A 17,842-nucleotide genomic window follows, 5' to 3' on the forward strand; every position below is an offset into this window, starting at 1 on the left:
CCCGGCCAACCCTTGGAAGACCCTCCTCTTCCTCACCATCCCTGGAGAAATAACTCAGGACCAGGCACTGACACTGTTTACACAGGCCTGCAGAGCACATCTGCACCAGAGACCCAAGTGAAACCCAACATGTAAACACCTCCCCTCCCTGGATAGGATCAAACTGCATGGGCTCTGCTCACAGGTTCCTCACTTCTCCCTTCCTGGGGGGCGGGCAAGGATTTCACTCTGAGAGGTAGGGATGTGGTGGAGGGTTAGTACAGTAAGTGCCTACACAGCACTGGAAGTTCAGTGATGGTATTAGTAGCCACCATTCATTGAGTGATGATTCTGGGTCAGACACTTCATCGTACATGATCTCTAACCATTATCTCACAGCCATCCTTTAAGGAAGGTAGGTACTGAGTCAGTAAGTAGCCCAGCCGGAATCTGAACCATGTCTCATCTGGATGCAAAGCCTCACTCTTCACCCCTTTACACTTCCTCAGGACTGAAGCACAAATGAGAACATCTAGTAAAAAAGACCCAGGGATCTGAGGGTGACCAAAGGTAAGTATATTCAAGTGAACAGTGCAATAGGGCTTTGCCCAAAGCTAGTTTGGACACATCAGCAGAAGTACAACAGCTTTGCCTAGGGTGAAGACAGTCCTGCTCTAGGCCACTGCATGCTGGAGAACTGTGTTCAGTTCTGGCTACAAACAGTTTAGGAAGAAAGCAGATGATGGGCTGCAAACCCAGATGCCTGTAGGGGCTCAACAGTTACCTGAAATGAAATGAGTTGTGTTGAATGCAATAGGGAATGGTGGGGACTGTGGCAAACATCTGCTAGTTGGTTCGGCTCCAGTCCATTTCTGCTGCAAGTAGAAAGGAGGGCCAGTCTTCTGACTTTTCAAGAGAGGATGGGAATCTGGATTTGTCAGTAAATTTTATGAATTCAAGATAAAAAAACTCTAGGACCAAGCATAACATGTCTATGAGCCCCTTTTCAGCCAGTGAGCTGCTAATCTGTCACAGGTTAGAGCAGCTCAGAGGAGGGGACCAAGGCCAGGCTCCAGGCCTGTGAAGGGCATTTGTGTCTGGAGAGGAGCTGGTGCCTCTATTCTTATGCATCTAAAAGGTTATTCTGTGGAAGAGAAAGCAGATGGGTCTTGCAGGAGCCCAGGGGGGTGGGTGGAGGGTTAAAACCTTTTCTGAGAGAGAATCTGAGTCAACTCAATCTAAAGGAAGAATTTTCTCCCAGCCAAGGCATCAACACTGGGATGGACTTCCCTGGGCTGTAGAAAATTTCTTGGTGGTGGAGATGAAGGTTGGGGCATTTTAGGATGTTGTTGGATTCATGTAGCCCTGAAGTCCCAGGATTCTGAAAGTCCTCCATTTTTAGGATTCAGGATGTAGTCCCCATGTAGAAAACGCACGTTACCAATCCTGATGTGTCCCCTAAGATTGTATTTTATGACATTTACAATCTTTGTGTAAACTGTAGGCGCAAGGTTACAACTCTAGGGTCCTCTCCTAGAGTCCCCCCTGCTTCTTCCCAAAGTAGCTGAGCTCCCCCACGGACAAATCCCTCTGGGAAACTCCGCCATGCTTGACTCCCCATCAGCTGTGGTTCAAAACTTACTTCCACATGGCCCTCAAGCTGGGTTTGGGTTCGAGCTGCCCATCTCCCCAAGCTACGTACCTCCTTCTGGTGGGTTAAGCGGTCCTCCAGCTCTTGGACTTTGCTCTGTTCTTCTTCTAATGCTTCCTTTGCTCTGCTTTTCTCCTGAGAAATGGTCTCCTCCAAAGCCTGAAAACCAATGATCGGCATTTAACAGACAGAATTACAACGGCAGGAATCTGGATTCTGCTAGGCACTGCGTGGGCAGGTGAACTCTTTACTACTCACAGCATCCCCATGGGGAGACTGTGGGCAGCTGAGAGCCTGGCAGCTGGGGTGGGCAGGCCCAGATGAGTGTCCCAGGTGAGTCCGTCCTGGCTGCCTGATCTCGACCTGGGCTCAGGCCGGCTCTGCCTCCCCGAGCTCATACCTTCTTTTGCTGGGTTAAGCGATCCTCCAGCTCTTGGACTCTCTTCTGTTCTTCTTCTAATGCTTCTTTCGCTTTGTTTTTCTCTTGAGTAATGCTTTCCTCCAAAGCCTGAAAGTCATGACTGTTGTTTAATAGACATAGTTACCAGCGTAGGAATCTGGACTCCGGGCCAGGCCCTTCACAGATTAACTTCTACGTCTCACAACAAACCCATGGAAAACTGTGGACAGTATATCTAGGGTCTAAGATAATGGGGTCTGGAGTTGGCAGGGTCAGATTAGAGCCTGCGGCTGATTCTTCCTAGGGGTATAGTCTTGGGCAAGTGAGAAGCTTTAGAAACCTGTGTTTCCCCATCTGTACAATGGGGACAGTAAGAGTGCTTCCTGCATTGGGTTGATAGGAAGAGCAGATGAGATGATGAACATGAAATGCTTGGCACATGATAATCATTCACTAGTAAAGATCAATCATTTCTGTCATTTCCACTTTGTTGAGGAGGAAATAGGCTTAGAGAGATTAGGAATGTTTACCAATAAATCACATCAATGGGAAATTGAACCCTGGTCCCTTTGATTCTAGAACCAGTAGTTGGCAAGCTACGGCATGCAGGCCAAATGCGGCCCACTGTCTGCTTTTTTTTGTAAATAAAGTTTTATTGGAACTCCACCATGCTCATCGTGGGTTGCCTTGGCACTGCAACCACAGAGCTGAGAAATCAGGACAAAGACATGATCTGCACAACTGAAAATAGATACTATGTGGCTCTTTATGGGAAGTTTGCTGACCCCTGATCTAAACCATTAATGTGTGCATAAGTCAGGGGAATGTTGTTAACAGATCATAATAATAATAAAAAAAAGAATGATAGCTTCATAAGTTAGCTACTCAGTCGTGTCTGACTCTTTGCAACCCCACGGACTGTAGCCTGCCAGGCTCCTCTGTCCATGGAATTCTCCAGGCAAGAATACTGGATTGGGTAGCCAATCCCTTCTCCAAGGCATCTTTCTGACCCAGGGATTGAACCCCGGTCTCCTGCATTGCAGGCAGATTCTTTAATGTCTGAGCCACCAGAGAAGCTCTCAAAGGGAACCTAGAATTTCTTACCATTGAAGCAGAGTCCTAAGACAAGTCAGGACTTGTGAGGAGGAGCTTAATTAATGAATTTTGACACACATATTTCTAGAAAGGGTGGGGGGTGACAGTGCCATGTTCATTTAAAATAGGGGCACCTAGCACTCAAGCCTGTGATGGTACTTCTGGATGAGTCCCTGGGGTCAAGCCAATCAATGTAAGTGTCTGGGGAAGAATGACTCTCAACGGGACAGTAGTGGACCTGAGCAGCTGTACTGTCTGTCTGTGGGTCCCTGACTTTGTGTTCCCCTCTGCAAGGGGTGGTGTGGCCTCTGAAGTTTGGTGTGATTAAAGGGGGGTTGATGTCAGCCCTTGAAACCCTGTGACTGTTGGAATCAATGTTACAAAGGGGCATCTGGAGGGCCCAGGCTGGTATCCAAGGTGGTGGTGAACAGGCTGGGGCTATAGTACTGGACATTCACAGTGGAAAACAGTCAAACCAAAATTGAAACTAAAATAGGACATTTGGGAAGGGAGAAATTAAACAGAGAAGAGAGAGGAAACAGGTGGAGAGTTCTGTGAAGGTTTTGAAGATTTTTAGGTTCTTTCTGGTTTTATTTCTCTCTCTCTAGAATGTCACTCTTTTTTCTCTTCTACATTGAATTGCCCTTCTGAAGGGACCTGTTTTGATTTAAGGCCGTTGTTTATATACCTGTATGGGACTCACAGGCAATTTTGGTCAGGTGGGTCTTTCTTTTTAATCTTTTATTTCACAAAAGGCAGAGAAAGAGGCAAAGAGGAGAAGAGGTAGTGGGGCACGGGTTAGAGGACGAGATGAAACCGGCAGAGGCTGCTGCCTCTTGGAGAGGCTTGGAGAGTCGGGGCGTCTGACAGAGAAGGAGGGTCCCAGCAGGAAGTCACCAAGTGGTTCCTCGTGGAGATGGAGGAACTGGCAGTTTTGGTCCTTTTTGGTGGAAGAAAGGAGGTGCTGGGATTCAGTGGATCTGGTGCTGCTGTTTTGAGGTGCGTGGGAGATGCTCTCTGTGGTGGCTGCACGTGGGAACCACCAGAGAGAGCTCACCAATCTCAGGGCCTGAGCTGCACTCCCACCCCAGCTAGATCCGAATCTGGGGGTGGGGGGGGGAGGGGTGCAAGGCCTTAGCATTTTTTTAATCTCTTGAATGACAGAAGTGCAGCCAAAGTCATGAACCAGGGATCCAGGGTGATGGTGACTGAGGTAGTTAAATTCGTGGTGGGTCCTTGAATATCAAAAATGGCCAACTTGGGACTTCCCTGGTGGTCCAGTGGTTAAGAATCCTCCTTGCAATGCAGGGGACATGGGTTTGAACCCTGGTCCGAGAATTAAGATCCCGCATGCTGGGGAGCAATTAAGCCCACAAGCCACAGCTACTGGAGCCCCTGCATCACATCTAGAGAGTCCATTTGTTGCAACGAAAGATCCTGCAAGATGCAGTGAAGAGCCCGCATGCTGCAACTAAGAAGTGACACAGCCAAATATATAAATAAATGTTTTTTAAAAAAACACGGTGAACTCAAGGACAAGGAGGAGAACTGGCCCATTAACTGCAGTTTCTGGCCTTCTCCTGAGATTCTCATTCAGTGGGGCTGGGGTAGGGCCCAAGAATCTGTATTTTCAACCAGCTTCCAGGTGGTTCTTATCTGCCAGCTCGGGTAAAAGCTTCGTCTGAGACTCTGTTGCTGAACATGTATCTGCAGAGCTGTGCCATCAGAGTCCCAGGCCCAGACAGGCTGAGTCAGAATCTGCCTTTTTACAACATCCCCAGTTGACTCATAGGCACCTCTGAGTTGAGAGGCAATGTTGATAGCATCTTCTAATTGGCCGTTTTCTAGAAAAATAAGCAGCAATTTTGGCCACTTTATTCCCTTGATCTGTATAAAGAGAAAGCAAAAGACTGAAATAACACTGGCTGGTCTTGCACATACTTAGAAACACTCTGTCGGTCATAAACCAGGACTTGTAGTAATGCCTCAGATCTGTAAAATCAGCTGCAGGGTATAAACCAATGAAGTACTGTTTCTAGAAATTTCAATAACTGCGCCTACTCAAGTTGATCTTGCTCTGAGTTTTAAGACCCAAGCTTCATGTTAATTCCTCCAACATTATTCACCCTTTTTATTTATTTAAAAAAAAACACAAACGTCTATTTATTTGGCTGCACCAGGTCTTAGTTGCAGCACGTAGGATCTTCGAGCTTCATTGTGGCACATAGGATCTTCAGCTGCGGCTTGCAGGATGTGAGTCCCTGACCAGGGATTGAACCCAGGCCCTCTGCATTGAGAGCGTGGGGTCTTGGCCACTGAACTACCCGAGAAGTCTCCATTCACCCTCTTAAATTAATTTAGTTCCATGGCATCCATCAAGATTGCTGCTGAAGTTTCTCCTCTAAATGTGCGCCCTCAGTTTTTTATGGGAAAGGTCATCTCATCCGTTTGCAGCATGAAGGGAAGGATAGGGACCTCCTTACCGCCTTCTCTTCCATCAGCCACTTGACTCGGGCTTTCAGCTTCTCCTCCTGCTGTAGCCTTTCCTCGCTCAGCTTCTCCTTCTCTGCCAGGTGCTCCCGCAACTTTTCTTGCATCAGAGACTGCTGAGTTTCCTGAGAACTGCTGATCTTGATCTGAAGGGAGAGGAAGGGAGATTGTAGCTGATTAGTCCTGCTCGGGACTAAGGCAGGAGTCATTTCCACTACCTTTGCGGGACAGACAAAAGTTCCCAAAACTTTCTGAAAAATGCAGAAAAACTATGCTTAACCTAGTACCTAGTAGGGAAGCAGAAGAGCATCACAGGTAAGAGTTCAGACTCTAGATCTAGACAGACTCTCAGCCATAGTTCTTTCTAGATGCTTTTTCATTTAAAAGATGAGGTTAATATGAATATATACTTAGTGTTATCAGGACTGAATGAGATAATGTTGGAAAGCTTTTACCACAGTGCTTAGCATGTAGTAGGTGCTTAGTAAATGGTAGTTGGGCTTGTTCATTATTATTTGCTGAGTGTAAGAGAAAAAGCAGTGAGCTAAGGCCAGAAGGCCTGAATTTTTGTCTTGATTCTTCCACCAACTAGCTGTGCGACATTGAGATAGTCACCTAAGCCTCTGAACGTCATTGTCCCTATCTGTAAAATAAGGAGAATGGACTAGATCAGGCGTTGGCAAACTATTGTCTGCAGGCCAAATTTGGACCACTGTCTATTTTTATAAATAAATTTTATTGGAACAGAGCATGCTTGCCACACCCATTAATATATGCAATTGTCTATGGTTGTCTTTATAGTAGCAGAGTCAGATAGGTGTAACAGAGATGATATATTCTGAAATATTTACAGGCCCTTTACAGAATATTCTGGCCCTTTACAGAAAAATTTTCTTACTCCTGGGATAGATGGTCTTTGTGGTTGATTGCTGCTGTGGTCCCACTATTTCACCCTTCCTCTATTCATACCTTTGGCTATGTAACTTGTAGTGCCTGCCGATATCCTGCCCCCGACACTGAACTCAGTCATGTGACTTGCTCTGGCCAATGGGATGTTGGCAGACGCAACACAAGGGCCTGCTTTCTCTTCCTGATCTCTGCTTCCTCTGCTGGTGCCATGAGAACATGCTCAGGCTGGCCTGCTGGAGGATCAGAGACACGTGCAACGGAGCACAGCTGCTCCAGCTGAGGCCAGCCTAGATCAGTCAAGAGCCAGCCAACACCCAGGCCTGTGAGTGAGTCCATCCAAGGCCAGTGGATTCACCCCGCAGCTGGCCCCGGACGTGTGAGCAGTGGACAGTAATCGTGGAATACTACTACTGTTTATTATGCAGTATTAATATGGCAATAGCTATCAGAGCAATACAATCCCTAAGGGTTATTTTGCCTCTAAAATGTTGACATTATGTAACTTTTGGTACATCTTTTCTCTGTACTGTGGCTAGCTCTACTTCTTCCACTGCATTTAATAAACACAAATTTTAAGATCTAATGTCTTTTAAAATTGTCTGGGTTTGGACAGAGGAAAACAAGTCTCCTTGCCTTCCTGGGAGATCTCAGCCGCCCCATCTGAATCATCTGGAGTGCAAATGGAGATTTCATATCACCTTTTGTAGGATGTGCACTGACTACCTAATAGAGGAACAACGGAGTTAAGATGCCCAGTGCCATGAAAATTTTAAGGAGGAGCTGAAATGAACTTTTGGAACTCAAAGATTACCTGAAGTTCTTGGGTCCGGCTTGTAATTTTTTTATAATGTTCCAGAAGGTATTTCAGATACAAAGACAATCCTTAAAAAGAGAAGCAAGAAGAAGGTAAGTATCAAGTCAATTCACTTTCTTCATTTTCTGAATAATGTCTTCATAGCGCTTGCTGACAGGAGGATGAGGGCAACGCTACCCTCCCATCAAAATAACACAAGTTGCCATCCATCTTGTGTTTTTTTAAATGGTTGATCATCTTCAGTTGGGCTCAAATCCAACTTTCTTTTCGGAGGTCGACAATAAAAACCATCCACGGAACCCTTGTTGACTAAGTGTCCACTGTGTACAAAACCGTGAGCTGAGCTTGGGGGATCATATGAAGCCATTCCTCAAGGGATTTAGGTTCAGTCTGAGAACAGGTCTAAGTGCCTGACAGGAAACAGGCAGTGACCCCAGGTAGTGTGGAAGTGACCGCTGAAGGAGTGGGGAAGTGTGAGGGTCCCAGAAGAAGAGCTATCGTTTACCCAGAGTGATCACCGCGCAGCTGAGGATCCACTGGGCGTGGGCACTGGCATTACTCAGAGTTGGAGAGGAGGACATTTCAGAATGGAAGACGTGGATGAATGGTGCCCCGCAAGAATAAAAGGATATTAGCATGTGGTTTCTTAACGACATCACAGTGAGCTGATGGTGACATTCAGAGGGACTTGATTACAGGCTGACAGGTAGACTAGTCTGGTCTGGTATAGAAACTGAGAGGCTTTTCATTCTGGGTGTAAAAGTTTTATTATATTCTGGGTGTGAAGAACATTTGATAGATATTTTTTAACTATGGGGTTTATTTTTCTAACTATGGGTTGATCAAGCAGTCAGTTGGTTGGGGATGCCCTTAAAAGAAAGTTTACGTTTTTCCAGTGTGAACCTTAAAAGGTCGGAGAAGTACATTCATTTATTAAATTCTCTGTTGGGAGAACAAAGCTTCTCGCCTGGCAGTTCATTTATTTTTGATTTTCCAAAGGGTCTTGATCAGTGGTTGTCCTTGGCTAGCATTTGTGGGACTTTGGTTGCTATATAGTCAGCATTTACAAAATCTGAAGCATCATAAATAAAGTTACATATTTAATCATAAAAACATCGATCCCCCCCCCCCCCAAAGATTTCCAGGTCCTAATCCTGAGGGCCCATGGACATTACCTGACAGGGCAGATAGAGCTTTGCGGATTTGAGGAAGTTGAGGATCTTGAGATGGGGGGCTTATCCTGGATTGTCTGTGTGGGTCCAATATAGGCACGGGGGTCCTTACAAGAAGTAGACAGAGGGGGTTTGACTATAGACAGAGAGAAGGTGATGTGACAGAAGCAGAGAAAGAGCTGAAGATGCTCCCTTGCTGGCTCTGGAGACAGACGAAGGGGCCATGAGCCACAGGATGCAAGGGATGAAGGATAAAGACTGGAAAGGAGGAAAGCCTAGAAAAGGTGAGGGGTCAGATTTTTTTCCCTACACCCTCTGGAAGAGACCGACCCCTTGACTTTAGCTTAGTGAAACTAATTTTGGACTTTGGGCTCCAGAGCTGTAAAAGAATACATAAATAAATGTGAAATTGTGTTAGTATAAGCCACAGAGCCTGCGATAATTTGTTATGACAGCCATGTGCGCATGCATGCTAAGTCACTTCAGGCGTGTCCAACTCTGCGACCCAGTGGACTACAGCCTGCCAGATCCTCTGTCCATGGGATTCTCCAGGTAAGAATACTGGAGTGGGTTGCCATGCCCTCCTCCAGGGGATCTTCTCGACCCAGGGATTGAACTTGTCTCTCTTTTATCTCCTGCACTGGCAGGCAGGTTCTTTATAACTAGTGCCACCTGGGAAGCCCATGACAGTCACAGGAAACTAATATCGGGGGGTGAAGGGAGGAGGCAGGATGAGAGGTGGGGAACGCAGCACATATTCTGGAAGAGGGTCGAGGTTAGTTGGGGTGGAGTGGATGATGGGGAGGGGAGGAGTAGAGGGAAGAGGTGGGATGGAGGCTGAGGTCAATTTGTGGCCAGCCTAGGACAGTAGCCTAAAGACTGTAAACCTGACTTAAATTCATGAGTGTGGCCTGTGTGCCCAGCTCTCTGCTAAGCAATCAATGCATTGCCCCACTGTATCGTCTGACCATTGCCCCATTTTACAGACTAGGCAGGGGGGTCTCTGAGACATGTGGCTGCTGGATGCTGGCAAACAACCTAGCCAGGGCTTGGGCTCACAGCAGTCAGACTCCAGGGTCTGAGTCACTGCTATTTCAGCTGCTGATAGAGCAGTAAATTGGCTTAATGAACTGTATTTTTTTTTTTTTCAGAAAAATAACAAATGAATTAGAGAGGCAGGAGCCAGTAGAGTTTCTAAACTATAGCACTACTGACATTAAAAGACACTTGCCCCTTGGAAGAAAAGCTATGACCAACCTACACAGCATATTAAAAAGCAGAGACATCACTTTGCTGACAAATGTCCATATACTCAAAGCTGGGCTTTCCTGGTGGCTCAGTTGGTAAAGCATCTGGCTGCAATGCAGGAGACCTGGGTTTGATCCTTGGGTCGGGAAGATCCCCTGGAGAAGGAAATGGCAACCTACTCCAGTACTCTTGCCTGGAAATTTCCATGGATGGAGGAGCCTGGTAGGCTACAGTCCATGGGGTCGCAAAGAGTTGCACACAACTGAGCAACTTCACTTTCTGACTTTCCCTTTCTTTCTTATGGTTTTTCCAGTAGTCACATATGGATGTGAGAGCTGGACCACAAAGAAGGCTGAGCACCAAAGAATTGATGCTTTCCAACTGTGGTGCTGGAGAAGACTCTTGAAAGTCCCATGGAATGTAAGGAGATCAAACCAGTCAATTCTAAGGGAAATCAACCCTGAATATTCATTGGAAGGACTGATGCTGAAGCTGAGGCTCCAATACTTTGGCCACCTGATGCGAAGAGCCAACTCATTGGAAAAGACCCTGATGCTGGGAAAGATTGAGGGCAGGAAGAGGAGGGGGCGACTGAGGATGAGATGGTTGGATGGCATCATTGCTCAATGGACATGAATTTGAGCAAACTTAGGGAGACAGTGAAGGACAGGGAAGCCTGGTGTGCTGCAGTTCATGGGGTCACAAAGGGTAGGACATGACTTAGTGACTGAGCAACAGCTGACATATTGGGCCAGACAATCCTCTGTTGTGGGGCTGACCTGTGCAGTGTAAGAATCTTGAGCAGCATCCTGGCCTCTAGCCTCTGGCTTCCAGGAGCATCCCTCACCCCAGCTGTGATGATCAAAGATGAGAAGGTTTTGAGAAAGAGAATCAGGGGGGTTGGGGTGGGAGCGGGTGGGTAGGACAGAGAGAACAGAGCTTGGGGAAGAAGGTGGGGCTTCAAAGACAAAGTCACAAGTTAGTGATGAGGACAGAGGGTGTAATGCACTGTAAGGTCTTGGTGGGACAGGAGTATGAGCTGTAGAAAAGGAGTTAAAGAAGCAGTGATCCTGAAGATGCACCAGCTTGAAGGGCATGTTTGATGACAAAGGAGTGAGATGCAGAGAAAGGCTGGAGATGCTGAAGGAGGAGGTCGTGATTCAAGACCTCGCACACAGGATGGCCTGGGAGGGAGAGAGAAGGGGAGATGCAGGGAGGGAGGAAGTATGCCTGGAAGAGAACACAGTAGGGAAAGACAGAGGGAAGGGGAGGAAAGATGGATGCGGAGGGAGACGGAAGGGAGCTGAACAGGCTCGTGCCTGGGCCCTTGACCTGCAACAAGGCCACCTGCTGAGAATTTCCAGCTTGGAAGAGTGAGAATAATAACAGTATAATGATAGCGAGTCCCTTGGACTGCAAGGAGATTCAACCAGTCCATCCTAAAGGAGATCAGTCCTGGGTGTTCATTGGAAGGACTGATGAAGCTGAAACTCCAATACTTTGGCTACCTCATGCGAAGAGTTGACTCATTGGAAAAGACTCTGGTGCTGGGAGGGATTGGGGGCAGGAGGAGAAGGGGACGACAGAGGATGAGATGGCTGGATGGCATCACCAACTCGATGGACATGAGTTTGGGTAAACTCCAGGAGTTGGTGATGGACAGGGAGGCCTGGCGTGCTGCGATTCTTGGGGTCACAGAGAGTCAGACATGACTGAACTGAACTGAACTGAATAATAGCTAGTGTCAGTATTAAGCACTTGCTCTGTGCCAGGCACCATGCCAGGAGTTTGACACGTGATATTTTCTAATCGTTACAAACAACCCAACAAGGAAATTTGTTTGTATTTCTAGGCGCAACACAGACGCTCAGCCAGGTTAAGCCGTGGAGCTGGTAAGCAGTAAGATCAGAATTCAGACTTAGGTCTGTTGCTGTCTCTTCCTTTAAAAAAAAATTATTTATTTTTAATTATCATTCTCTTTTAAGAGAGACTAGAGGCTGGAGAGTGAAGGGTTGAGCTGGCTGATGTGAAGGGTGTGTGATAAGAAGGATACCAAGGTGGTAGAGATGAGTGATGCTAGCCTGGGCTGTAGAAGAGAGGTTTTCCTCTTTGAGAAGAAGCAATTCTTTATTTCTGGTTAAAGAAGTTATGGAGGACAGAGGAGACAGCCTGATGTCCCGCCATTTGTGGGGTTGCAAAGAGTCAGACACGACTTAGCGACTGAAAACAATAGCCCAAAAGTTATACTTGCGTATTACACAAATCCAAACAGGACTGGAGCCCATACAGTGAAAATTGTCCCTCCACCCCCACCGCTGTATCCTCAGTGGCCTGCACACAGTAGGTCTGCAATAAATAGCTGTTAAAAGACTGTGTGAAAGTCAAGGCTCATGCAGTCCCATCATACTGGGATAAGACTTTCAACACGTGTTTTTTTCTCCAAATTTCTCTGTGGTCAGATAATGACACTTGGAAAGAAAAAGGGTGCAGGGGGGAGAGAACACTGTGTATATTCTATGACAATCTACTTTTTGTTTTCCACTTAAAAATACTGCTTATCTTGGATATCTAAGGAAGAGTGATTTTCTATGTATGGAGAGAAGTCTTTGTAACAAAGTTTGGCAGAAATAGATACAATCAACTGAGCTTGCAAAGAAAAATGTAAAAAGTCCTTTCTTTCCCTTATCAAAAGAAGCTGAGAAATCAGGTGGGAATGAAATTTAAGATCCTCCTTAATGTTTCTCATCTTCCCAGCGGGCTTAGTGTTTCTTGTCTTCCCAGTGGGACCAGGCAGCAAATCCTTCACCAATCAGATATTTTTTTTAGATCATGGACTTTTTAAAAATTAAGGTATGGTTGATGTACAGGTATTATATGTTTCAGGTATATAACATAGTGGTTCACAACTTTTAAAGATTATATTCCATTTACAGTTATTATAAAAATGTTGGCTATATTCTCTGTGTTGTACAATATATCCTTGTGGTTTATATTTTATACATAGCACTTTATGCCTTTCCTCTCTCCCGGTCTTTTCCTCCCCTTCTCTCTCTCCATTGGTAACTACTAGTTTGTTCTCTATATCTCTGAGTCTGTTTCTTCTTTGTTACAGTCTCTAGTTTTATTTTTAAGATTCCACATATAAATGATATTATACAGTATTTGTCTTTTTCTGTCTGACTTACTTTGCTAAGCATAATACCCTCCCAGTCCATCCATGTTGTTGCAAATGGTAAAATTTCATTCTTTTTCATGGCTGAGTAGTAATCCATTGTGTATGTATATGTGTGTGTGGATATACACATATATATATACATACCACATCTTTTTTTTTTTGGCTATGCCATGCAGCTTGTAGGATTTTAGTTCCCTGACCAGGGATTGAACCCAGGACACAGCAGTGAAAGCACAGAGTCCTATCCACTGGGCCACCAGGGAACTCCTTACTACGTCTTCTTTATCCATTCATCTGTTCATGGGAACTTATGTTGCTTCCATATCTCGGCTATTGTAAATAACGCTGCTATGAACATTGGGGGCATGTAGCTTTTCAGATTGGTGTTTTTATTTTGGAGGGATAAATACCCAGGAGTGCAACTGCTGGATCCTATGATAGTTTTATTTTTAGTTTTCTGTGAAACCTTCAAACTGTTTTCCATTAGTGGTTACACCAATTTACACTCCCGCCAACAGTGTGCGATGGTTCCCTTTTCTCCACATCCTTGCCAACATCTGTTATTTGTTTTCTTTTGGATGATGGCTATTCTGACAGGTGTGAGGTAATATCTAACCAATCAGATCTTTAGTAGTGATCCCACCTTCTGGGCTGCTCATGACATCACCCAGCAATACTTCAGGTGGTTTCCCTCTACATTACTCAACCTGGATTTCCCTGAGGGACTTACTCCCAGATTTTACAAACCTAGCTTGTTATTACATGCATTTTATCTCTTAGGATAATCTTTTAAAAGGCAGGTAGTATGAAGGTTAAGAGCAGGGGCTTTGAGGGACCTGGATGGAGTGCCAGCTTTACCACTCGGCAGCTGGCACACACACACATTGCCATGACTCTCAGAAGGAGGCCTGGGAAGAGGACAGAGCGCTCACAGCTAAGAAAACCTGACTTGCTGTCAGATGTAGATGGGGCAGGGTCACAGGTAAAGTCACCTTGGTGTGAGTAAACCAAGCAGCGCTGCCTGGGCACATACCCATCTGACTGCCCACCCCCATTTAGCTCACGTCACATCAACAGTGATGCTGATGGTAGTCACGACTGACTAGGGCTCATGCGTGCCTCTGGGGTTTGGGTACCACATCATCCCATCCTCACAGCTACTGGGTGAGATCCGTCCCCCACTTTATGACCCGCAAACAGAGGCACACAGAAGCCCAGCAACTTGCCCACACAACTAGGCAGTGCACACTTGAGAGTCAAACCTTGGCAGCTGGTCTCCAAAGCCCGAACCCAGAATCTTCACTTTAACGCAAACCCGGGGCAAGGCCAGCAGTGCACTCAGGCAGGCATCAGATGTTCTTCATCCCAGGGGATGAAACTCTCAACTCTGTCTCCACTCAAGTTAATGACAGAACCTGTCCTCTAGGAACTGGGTATGTAGCTGGTACCTCTCTGGATCTTTAGAGGTCATGTGGGGTCACAGAAAAAAACACAGCCATTAGAATCACAATGACCTCAGTTTGGGTCCTGACCCTGCCGTGTACCAGCTGTGTGACTTTGAGCACGTTTCTTAATGCCATTGGTACTCAGTTTCCTGGCCTGCAAAATAAAGACAACAATAGTACCTAGCTCACTGGGTTGCTGGAAGATAAAAGTACGAGGTACATGCAGAACAGCTAACACAGTGACAAGTACCCAGGAGTGAAACGAACCATGGTGCCTATCCTTTTTGTTAAGGAACTGTAAACACAGAAGGCTCTTGGGAGTGTTTGTGGTTGGTGATGAATGACTGAAGATCCCCTTCTGGCCTCAGTACCTCAAATCACCTTATCACAGTGAAAAACTCACAAAAGGTTTTGAGCCAGTTTCTGCATTTTTAAAAAGAGGGTTTTACATGCTTTACTGAGTTGGACGTGCTTCACTGAGTTGTTGTGACGATGAACTGAGCTTAGGTATAGAAAATACCTAGAACAGGGCCTAGAATGCAGGTGCTCAGTAATGAATGACGGCCACCACTGTCACCGTCACCATCTTCACCATCTTCTACTCATTATTCTCACCGCCATGACCACCACAGTCATCACCACCATCATCTTCACTACCTTCATCATCATCGCCATCGTTACCATCACCCTCGTTATACTTACCATTATTACCTGAACCATCACCGCCACCCCTGTGTAGATGGCTCTAGGAACTACGGACAAGTAGGACCGCATCAAGAGAATATAAGGAATACTCTAGCTCATCTGGTTCTTTTTTCAACATTTGATGCTTTGAGAGAATATTGTTAGGGCTGGAAGATAAAAAGCCTTTCACCATTAGCTTCCTCTTCTGAAACAATGAAGAATGGGCCATAGTCACTGGCCTCTCTTGATATTACCCTTCAACCTTCTTTGATTTCTTAGAATCAAGTATGAACAGTTGTAATCAGAGAACACAGTCTGTGTCTCCCCAACTGGTGTTCCATAGAACATTATTCCAAGCGTTGTTAGTTTGGGGTAAGGGTAGCAAGAAGGAGAAATGTACTTTGGGAACACCGCATTCTTATCCCATCCTGATAGATCCGTAGTGTGTATCAGTGCAGGAGGGGTTCTGCAGAGACCTGTTTGATATTGCTCAACTCCCCTGACTCTGTAAACTCCAGAAAAAAAGACAGGGGGCCTGAGAAATGCTGCCTGAAAAGAGTTTTCCTCAAGCTTTCTGATGGCTTAACTTTACAACCCATGTTTCCTTATGGTAATACAGTCAGTCATGTCTAACTCTTTGTGACCCCATAAATCGTAGCCTGCCAGTCTCCTCTGTCCAGTGAATTCTTCCAGCAGGAATATTGGAGCAGATTGCATTTCTCCCTCCAGGGAGAATCTTCCTGACCCAGCGATCAAACCCGCATCTCCCGCACTGCAAGCAGATTCTTTATCATCTGGACCATCAGGGAAGCCCTTTCACTCCAAAGCTATAAAGACTCCTGCGAGTGCGGAGGGGACAGTGCATGCCTTGCTTGGTCCACTGTCACTAGGTTAGAGATCATGGTCTGTCCCTGTTTTAGTTCCAGTTTGAAGAGCAGCTAGAACTGTGGGCCACGTCTCACTTGATTTTACATACATTCAGACTCTGCCATGATTACAGCAATGGTAATACTAGGGTTGTGGAGGTGCTGGGTTGTTGGGAGGAATCCAGTCCCTGCCTCTTCTCTATGTGGTCTGTGAAGGGCAGACATTTACAGAGAAGTTAATCTTGATTTTCTTTTCAAAAATGTTTAAAAGAAATTTATACCACCTTCTGGATTACCTTAGAGATATCCTGGCTGGGGTTGCCTAATCACTGGAGTTGACTATCACTCCTCTATTCTCATTCATTGGTATAAGAAATGTCAAATTCACGCAGCCTCCCTGGGGGATGGTTTGGCAAGAAGGATCCACAATCTTCAAAACGTTGGAGTCCCCCAGGTGTGGCCTTGGGTTCTCCCTTCTCATTTGATACTTTCTTCCTCAGTGATACCATTCACACCCACGGCTTTAATCACCATCCATCCCACACAGTGACCAAGTGCCCACCCTGTGGCACGTGTTCTTCTGGGTTTGGGGGCCACATCACTGACATTCATTTCCAGGCCAGATATCCAGGGTGACAGCTGCATCCTTGGCACCTCATCTTGGACGTCTCCAGGCAACTCTCACTATCTTCCCCCTCAAATCTGGTCCTCATGTCGCATTGCTTACTGTGGAGTTTAGTGAAGGAACCAAATCTGTACTTTTACACAAGCCAGAAGCATGGAGATTCTGCAACCCCCTTTCTCTCTGTGGTTTCTCTTGCTGTTGTTGTTTAGTCACTCAGCTGTGTCCAATTCTTTTGCAGCCCCGTGGACTGTAGTATGCCAGGCTCCTCTGTCCACGGGATCTTCCGGGCAAGAATACTGGAGTGGGTTGCCATTTCCTTCTCCGGGGGATCTTTCCAGCCCAGGGATTGAACGCAGGTCTCTTGCATTGGCAGGTGGATTCCTTACCACTGAGCCACCAGGGAAGCCCCTATCTCTTTTCTAACCATATCTAATTCCATTCATCTCTTAAATGTCCCTGGAATCTTCTCTCTTTCTCCATCCCTATCTCTGCCATAGCAAGGGTCACCATCCTGTCTTATAACAGCCTTCTAGCTGCACTCCAGGGTTCAGTGCTGGCCACCTTCCTGGACAGTTTCCATTCATAGCCGAGATGATTGTGTCCAAATGCAAGCCGGTTCCATCGGTTCCTTACTTAAAACCTTTTATGGGCTTCTCTCTGCTCCCAGGCCAAAGCAGAGCTTCCTACCAGAGACCTGCAAGCCCCTGGGCTCCCCATGGTACAGCCCCTGCTGATCTCTTTCATTGGTCCTTCTCTGCCCGACTCCTGCCCCCATTTTTTAGCCCTTCCTTGTGTTCTCCTTGTTTCCTGTGATACCACCATGCTGCTGTCTTCATCCAGAATGCCCCCACCCTCCCCTGTTTGGCAAATAACTCCTATACATCCTGCAGAGGCCCTGACCTCCCTGTCCAAGTCAGAGCCCTGTACTTCTCCTTCAAAGCAATTGTCCCCATTAAAGTTTTACATGTGAGTGATTTTTTGGTAACTGCCCATCCTATCCTATCACAAGATGTGCTGATCTTCTCCTGCAAGATCTCCAACATTAAAACTCACTGCTGAATAACCATCGACAGGAGAATGTTGGATCCCATCAAAAAAAGATACCTCACATCCAAGTGCAAAGGAGAAGCCCAGCAAGATGGTAGGAGGGGTGAAATCGTGTTAAGAATCAAACCCCATACTTGCCAGAGACATTTGGAAGGCTCAAACAAAACCTTGTGTGCACCAGGAAACCTCACAGAGACTGAACCAGATCTGCCTTTGAGTGTTTGAGTGTCTCCTGCAGGGTA

At 46.2% G+C, this 17,842-nt stretch overlaps 1 protein-coding gene across 10 annotated transcripts in view; it reads right to left on the bottom strand.

The window, feature by feature from the left end:
* The window catches only part of FHAD1 (forkhead associated phosphopeptide binding domain 1), a 162,679-nt gene that overhangs the window by 45,242 nt on the left and 99,595 nt on the right, over positions 1-17,842 (bottom strand). For all 10 annotated transcript variants that reach the window (XM_060396588.1, XM_060396586.1, XM_027975873.3 and 7 more), the window contains 4 exons: positions 7,336-7,406; positions 5,609-5,761; positions 2,031-2,138; positions 1,682-1,789 (listed from right to left, as the gene is read on the bottom strand). In XM_060396588.1, the coding sequence (XP_060252571.1) occupies positions 1,682-1,789; positions 2,031-2,138; positions 5,609-5,761; positions 7,336-7,406 (440 nt within the window). The remainder of the gene's footprint in view (positions 1-1,681; positions 1,790-2,030; positions 2,139-5,608; positions 5,762-7,335; positions 7,407-17,842) is intronic.

This window comes from Ovis aries, chromosome 12 (genome assembly GCF_016772045.2).
Source record: "Ovis aries strain OAR_USU_Benz2616 breed Rambouillet chromosome 12, ARS-UI_Ramb_v3.0, whole genome shotgun sequence".
Classification (NCBI taxonomy): Eukaryota; Metazoa; Chordata; class Mammalia; order Artiodactyla; family Bovidae; genus Ovis; species Ovis aries.